This window comes from Aplysia californica, unplaced genomic scaffold, assembly GCF_000002075.1.
Source record: "Aplysia californica isolate F4 #8 unplaced genomic scaffold, AplCal3.0 scaffold00343, whole genome shotgun sequence".
Classification (NCBI taxonomy): domain Eukaryota; kingdom Metazoa; phylum Mollusca; class Gastropoda; order Aplysiida; family Aplysiidae; genus Aplysia; species Aplysia californica.
The window spans coordinates 716,341-724,695 of NW_004797613.1; the positions used below are offsets into that span (position 1 = coordinate 716,341).

At 41.0% G+C, this 8,355-nt stretch overlaps 1 protein-coding gene across 1 annotated transcript in view; it reads right to left on the reverse strand.

Moving 5' to 3' along the window:
- APN (aminopeptidase) overlaps positions 1–8,355 on the reverse strand; it is a gene marked incomplete at its 3' end in the record, with an annotated part of 48,465 nt that overhangs the window by 13,960 nt on the left and 26,150 nt on the right. The window contains 6 exon segments of the mRNA NM_001204673.1: positions 560–565; positions 568–574; positions 576–586; positions 4,148–4,168; positions 7,092–7,239; positions 8,117–8,172. Coding sequence (NP_001191602.1) covers positions 560–565; positions 568–574; positions 576–586; positions 4,148–4,168; positions 7,092–7,239; positions 8,117–8,172 — 249 coding nt within the window.

Genomic DNA, 8,355 nt, shown 5'->3' on the forward strand with positions numbered 1-8,355 from the left:
CATGCACACACACACACACACACACACACACACACACACACACGCACACACATGCACACTTGTAAAACAATGAATCAGCATGTATTATCTCGTCGGTCAGATGATGAAATATTACAAGGCCAGAATTTCTCAGGAAAGAGAACAACACGTTTCATTCTTTTAAGAATTAAACAAACAGCTCGAAACTAATACAAAAAGAAGGTAAAGGCAATATAATTCATTGCTTGACATAAACCAGCTTGTGAAAAAAATGTTTGCCTTGAGCCACTGAGCTGTTCAAACGCTGAAATTGAAACCCTGATAGAAGAGCATAGTGAACATGGAGATGCTGTGATATTCACGGATGGATCAGTCAACAGAGGAATCAAATCGGGCTGGGCCTTCAGTGTCAGAGTTGATGGGGTAGTAGCGCTCTATACTGGACCAAGAACACAAGCCATCAGCGAGCAGTAATCATTACTGACTCTATGAGCACACTACAGAAGGTACAGAAAGGGATGCTGTAGGTGGACTGGAAGGCTACGATCAGGGACAGCAGCCTGGAAAGAGTGGCCTAGATCTCTCTGCCGGGTCACGCGGGGGTAACCGGGAACGAGAGAGCAGACAAGCTGGCTGGAGAAGCAGAAATGGGAGGGAATTTGACACTGGACCCACCAACCGTCCTAACCACTGTAAGGGAAATTTTGAGGAAGAATAGGGCGGATAGCGGTTCCCACACTCTAGGTAGATTGAAGGAGAAGGGGGCCCAAAGAGGAGTAGGGAAACACAGCTATCTGTGCGGACCTGTCCAACGGATCTCCAACCAGATTATGACGGAGACTATTAGTAGACAGACTCTGAGATGGATCCTGAAGAGGTGGGGAGAGTAGAGATGGACATGTTCCGACCCCAACACAGTGGACCAGTAAGACACGTAAGACATGGGCTTTTAGGCGATCTCTTTTTAATATTTGATAAAAATATTTGTTCAAACCCATGACGTACTATGACTTAATATCACAAACAAGCGGGGTTTGTTTGAGGACAAATAATCATTAGGCCTACACAGCATACTGCCGATTCCATATTACAGCTAGTTTATAAATATTTAAAGGATAGCACATAGAATATACATTGCATGAATACTGTCTGATAAGAAACAAGAAAAGATGCAGTAGAGAATGTTTTACCAGTTTATCAACACACAGAAGCAAGAAAAATTAGTCAGGTACAGAACATAATGATATAGCTTTACTGCCAGCATTTTCTTTTCTTGTAAGACATTTTTTGCTCTAGATTTCGGTATGTGCGTAGTATCTTTATCTCTTTGTATTTTGTCCGTTGTTACTGGCACCTGGCCTCGGAACTTCAGTTTTAACGTCCACAAAAGGTAGTTGATTACATTGAGCATGTGTCGCTCCAGACGTTTATCGCTCTTTGAAAGCCTTCAGTATGTTGTTCTTTGTATTTATACCAAGCGCACGGCAGTCACAATGGAGTCCTGATGAGCTGAAGACCGCTATTGTGTCATAATTCCAACGACGCCCAGCTGTTGGGAACACTGGTCAACTAGAGTGAATGGAAATGTTAATCCTCGCAACAATGCCAGTTTCCTTAGGAGTTTCAATGAGCCAACAACAAGAGAAAAAATAACAACAATAAACCCAACCTAAAACTGCCTTTTTCCAGTATGCAGATTAAGTATGTCTCTTTTAAACTTTGAAAAAAAAGTGACCCAATGCGTCGTACCCTTAATTATTTAATTTTCCTTCTTCCTGTCGTCAGAAAAGCCTCACATTTTGTTTTGTTTGTGACCGGCATTCAGTTTTCTGTGAAATTTCCTGTTCATCATCTCAGATTAGCTATGTTTTTGTGATGGAGCTAAATATGAAGTTTTACCGCTAGTACTTTCTTTTCTTGTAAGAAATGTCTTTCTCAAGGTTTCAAGTCCGACAACCTAAGCACACGGCCGCCCATGCCACAGTCAGTAGGCTAAAACAGCTAGTAAAAGCTTAAAAATATTATTGATTGTTTGTAGACCTTTTCAGGATAGAACATAAAAGATATTACTAATATTGTCCGATAAGAAACAAGAAAAGGTGCAGTAGAGAATGTTTAACCAGTTTATCGACACACAGAATCAAGAGTAACTGGTCATATGGAGCTGAACATGTAGTTTTGACGCGATTTTCTTTTTAAAAATTTTTTAGGGCTTTTTTGCTCAAGGTTTGGGTATGTGCGCGGTATCTTGATCTCTTTGTGTATTGTCTGTTGTTACTGGCACCTGGCCTCGGGGCTTTACTTTTAACGTCCACAAAAGGTAGTTGATTACATTGAGCATGTGTCGCTCCAGACGTTTATTTTATCGTTTTTTGAAAGCCTTCAGTATGTTGTTCTTTGTATTTCTACCAATCGCACAGCAGTCACAATGGAGTCCTGATGAGCCGCTGGCCGCTATTGCGTCATACGGTCAACGGCGCCCAGCTGTTGGGAACACTGGTCAACAGGAGTAAATGGAAAGGTTAGTCATCGCAACAAAGACTGTTCCAGTGTTGTTTCACACTTACGGCCATGTTGTTTCACACCTAGAGAGACGGACACAATAGGTAGGGAGGAAAGGAGGAGCGATAGGGAATATAACGCCAGCAGCCCTAGACATCTTCCAGTTGACCGTATTCCTCTTGCAGTGAGAAGACGTTGCTGTTTCAATGTGCCTGAGTATCATTTCTGCACCGCTCTCGTGTATTTTCAAGTATGGAAAGTGTTGCAGTTCCCGTTGTGAAGTTTGTTTCTGGTGACTTCTGGTCATCCGTGAAGATGTGGCCAGTGCGTGTTCTGTGCCAGAAGACGATCACACCTGTCCAAGTTCTGGAAGTGGCAATGGAAGACGACGACTCCGTTCACAAGGTCATCAAAAAGATGGGTCTCACCGACTGCCAAGGCCACGACAGCTGGCGTGAGGTTTTCAAGGAAATCAGCTTCATGGGCAACGTCTCGCATCCGCACATCATGAAGATGGACTGGGCTGTGAGGTGCACGGGATTTGTAGCTATCTACATGCCTCTGTGCTCACGAGGATCTTTGCACGATGCACGTCACAGTTTAAACAAGGAGCAGATAGAGAGCTGTTTCGTGCATACAGCCTGTGCACTGATATATCTTCACTATAGGTGCGCTGTTCATGGGGACGTGAAGCCCGGCAACATCTTCCTTGATGAATCCAGCAAAGCTATTCTCGGCGACCTGGGGATGTCCCGCTTCTTGGCCCACGGACAAGACCCAGTGAGAAGCTGGAGCATACTTGGAACTAATGGCTTTCTCGCTCCAGAGATCCAGTTGACGTCACCGTAGATCCTTTTCTGGTGAGTAACTGCACAGTTTTTTTCTCAATTAGATTGTTTGTGTGTGAGTTTGAATATTTGTTAGGCTTATTGTTGTTTTCAGTTTGTTCGCTTTTTGTTTCGTCTGTTTGTCAGTTTATTTATTTGTCTGTTTGTTTGTTTGTTGTTGTTTGTTGTTGTTTTTTGTTTCTTTATTGTTTGTATTGTTGTTTGTGGTGATTTTGTTTAAGAGTTACAATCTCTACGCTATGATTTTCTTTTATTCAGGCTATATACATGGTATCCCACATTTGTATGGCCATTAGTTTATGTTTTTGTTTGTTCGTGTTTTCTATGCTTAGAGCATATCTCCTTGTTCACCAGCCTTATCTTCTTCCTACGTGCTATGTGAATGTCCTCGTATGTTGCAGTTGAAATGTGCTACTAGGTACAATTTGCTCACTCTCTGACAAACGGTATTGTTGGTCACTTTACAGACTGACGCGTACGCACTTGGAGCCACGCTTTGGTGTCTGGTCTTCAAACGTGTACCTGGCGACTGGGAGGATCTTCTGCAGGTTTGGGAATCCAACAGTACACTGCTGTCTCGTTTGGGCTTCTACATGTAACACGGCATACTTCGGTTTCTCAGCATCTTTCTCTTCACTTTTGAGTGTGAACCTGTTCAGCTCTCTTCACTGTTATCATCACTGATGTTGATTCCACTTTAAAAGAAGATGACAATTGTTCCTTTACTACCGCGTTGCTTGCTGTTTGCCGTCTAGAAGCTTTAGAAATGTCAATTTACCACGTACTTGCTTTCTCTTGAAGTCTCCGATTGCTAACCTCAATGTCATTGCCTACTCCACAGATTCGTTCTCTCCAGGCTTGTGCAGAACAACCCACGACACCGACATTCTGTCTGCGACCTCTTAGGATTCCTGCGTGTGCGCTTTGAGCAGTTCAGGGTAACCATAGACTCTCTGTAACGAGCGAGAGTGCTGTAGTCGCATGTTTTGTTTTTGTTTTTCTACTTTTTCCGACTTACTTACAAACGTTGTTTCCCTATCTTCCTATCGTTTCCAGTTCCGTTTATGTAATATCCAATGAATGCATTATTTTTCGCTTTTGAAATCCACTAATACTAATATTTCCTTAGAAATTGGTCCCCTCAACCACATGTGACCCGTGTTTTGTACCACTGTTTGTCCCACACGACAGAAAACTCGATGACAGAACACTAGGACCGGAGGATGGAGTGAAGGAGAAGAAAGAATAACAGAACACTAGGACCGGAGGATGGAGTGAAGGAGAAGAAAGAATGAAAGAACACTAGGACCGGAGGATGGAGTGAAGGAGAAGAAAGAATGAAAGAACACTAGGACTGGAGGATGGAGTGAAGGAGAAGAAAGAATAACAGAACACTAGGACCGGAGGATGGAGTGAAGGAGAAGAAAGAATGACAGAACACTAGGACCGGAGGATGGAGTGAAGGAGAAGGAAGAAAGGCAGAAAGCAGGTGTAGAGGACACACCAAGGTAAGTATCACGTGTGTACGTCACAGCTGAAATGATCACGTGCTGTCGGCGAGGACTTGCACGTGTCGCTGGTGAGCAGTTACCCACGGAACCACTGAGGGGGGACTTGCTACCTTCTGAGTGGACTCGACATTTTCTCTAATTTAACTTTTCTAACACAGTTGTCTCCCAGTACCTAAAGAGCTTGGGTTCTATTTAACACGTAGGCTTTTCTCTCGTTTGTTCTTGTGCGTGTTTTCACTAATGCATTACTAACGAGCCGTAACCATTCCAACCACTGTGGGGGCAGCGCTTGGTTTAGTCGGCACTTTTGACTTCCGCTATTTCAGGAACCACTTCTTAATTAATAATCATTAGAATACCAACTGTAGCTCTACTTTATCTTGTTCAATGTACAGAACTTAACATCCAATTCGTTAACTAATCCAACCCATGACATTGATATTCTTAACCTTAATAACTTACTCAAGTTGATGTAATTTAATGATTTCAGCATTCCCTTCGTTGACTGACTCAACCTATAACTTTAACATTTATAACCTTATTCACGACTAACATAACCCATAACACTAGCGTTCAAAATGTCTCTGTCGGCAAACGTAACTCATAACACTAACATTCATTATCTCACTAACGACAAACATAACACTACCATTCATTACCTAACCAACAAATAACATAACACTAACATTCATAACCTCACTAACACCTAACATTACCCATTATAACACTAACATTCATTACCTCACTAAGGACTAACATAACCCATAACACTAACATTCATAACCTCACTAAGGACTAACATAACCCAGACGTGAGCGCTCGGTAGCGCCGTCTTTTTAATCAGGCCCCGGTGTACAGAGTACTCTCAGACGGTCCCAAGCCCGTGGAAACTGAGAGGGAAAAGACGATGATGCCAACAAAGGAAAGCAAACTTCAGTGCAGTCAAATATTTGTGGTATGACTTATCCTCAAATATATTATCTCTTGAAAGGGTGAATCAATGTCAACCCTAGTTTGCACGACAGTTTGTCTCAATTTGAATGCAATCATATTTTCCTTCAACAATTGAGGCTTCTTTCATAAATTTATATAAAATACTATAAATCTCCGCCATTCGGAAAAAAATGTATTGTTCACAACACTTCCCACTTCTCACACACATTTTGCATACAACATATGGCCTCCGCCACAGTTAATCAATGACACTTTTTAGTGACAAAACTTGTTACAAGAAATTAATTTTATTATTGAACACTTTTTTTGCACAAAATGTTTTCAATACGTGCTTTCGATGAGTATAATGTAGCGATTAGAAAAAACAAATTACGGACTTGCTTTTAAAATGCGATGTTGACCCAGCTGTAAACCCTGTAAAATCTGTAGTAATCACCCACTGGGATTTTTATTGGTATTTATTTGGGAATTTTCTAGAATAGAGCTAACAGGTGTTTACACAAATATAGATCAGTTAAGACATTTGACTCAGGTCATCGTGCAAAAGTTGGAGAGTTTATGTTCGATGGTTAAGGAAATGTTTGACAATAAGTTGTGCCACGAATTTTTTTACCGCACTATAGTGTTTGATCTGTGTGTTTTCGGCAAATCAGAGAACAACGTAAAATAATAATGATGTCTCTTAGGTGCAGACCTTTGTCTGTGCAGGCACGTAGAGCCACCATAGCATCCCCTGGGCATGCGTGAGGCAATTTTATTTATGCTTATCAAGAGAGCTTTGGTGGGTACGTACCTTTAAATATCTGTAATTTGACAGCCTGAGGGAAACAGACTTTATCTTTTCTTGCTCTCTACAGCAATTAGAATTTGAATTACGACAAAATGTTTCTTGATCATGTGCAGCCGATATCATGAGAATTTTTTTCTTTTTCGGCTTGCAACATTTGAACAGCTGGCTGACCATAAATCTCATACTTTCACAAACAGAAAAGCACACTGACACACATTCTCATGCACACACACACATGCACACACACACACACACACACACACACACACACATACACACATACACACAGACACACACATACACAAACACGCACATACACACATACACACACACATACACAAAGATACGCATACACAAACATACGCACACACACACATACACAAATACACACATACACACATACACAAACATACGCATACACACACACACACACACAAACACACACACACACACACACACATACACACACACACACACACACGCACACACGTACACATAGAGACTTACCTGAAGCTGAACATATGCGGCCTTGTTAGATATCATACCCCGCAGAAACTCAATGGAATGGAGAAAGGCTTGCCAGGGGATATAACTCTGTTCTTTCTTCAAGTACCGTGTCAGGTTAAGGGCAATGTCATAGTCCAGCAGGTCAGCTCTGAGACATGGAAGGAAAGAATGACGGATGAAAATCACAATCAGTCGACAGGACGAGGAGATAAGGTAAGATAAGATAAGATAAGATACGATAAGAAAGGATAAGATAAGCCAGGTAAGGTAAGGGAAGATAACATTGTATAGGTCTTCATAATAATGATACATTTTCTGTGGCATAGTAATGTTAACACATACATACACGCACACACACACACATACACACACACATACACGCACACTCTTTCTCTCTTTCTCTCTCTCTCTCACACTCTCTCACACACACACACACACACACACACACACACACACACACACACACTCACACACACTTACTTGCACTTACGAACACACACAAATGGTCATTATAAATTGATAAATGTATTCAAAAGTAGGCCTACTTGAATAATTGATTTACATTTTTTGTATAAAATGAATACTGGTCCAAATAATATGGAGAAAGTGACATCTGAGAGAGTATTGATAAGCGCCTTCCCCCAGATTTCTAGAAATGTATATCAAATCATTACATAGACGTGATATAAATATTTGCAATATCACAGGGAATTAAACGCACTTTCTTAAAAAAGCGATAAAAACTTAGAACACTTGAACAAACCCGTGAAAAGTAATAAAATATAGATCCTTATTTTTATTCATATTAGTGTACAGTTTCCTTTAAGTGTTGAATTACCGTCGTATATTTTTGCTCACATACTTATAAGTATGCGATTGCTTGAGATTAACAAGATCATTAACATGGCACACAATTTAAATGAAGCTAAATAAAAAGCCCCCCCCCCCCCAACAACAACAATAACAACAATTATAAACACATGTGGGGAATTAAACCCAAAAACAAAAGAAACTAAAAAACTCACCGCGCAAAAATGAAAGCGTCTCCGACAAGACCAGCCCTGTTAGCCTCAGGGAACACCTGTACATGGACAATAAGACAGAGACTTTAGGGAAAACCTGTACATGGACAATAAGACAGATATCAGAGAAAACCTTTACAGGGACAATAAGACAGATCTCAGGGAAAACCTTTACAGGGACAATAAGAGAGAAGAAGAAGAAGAAGAAGAAGAAGAAGAAGAAGAAGAAGAAGAAGAAGAAG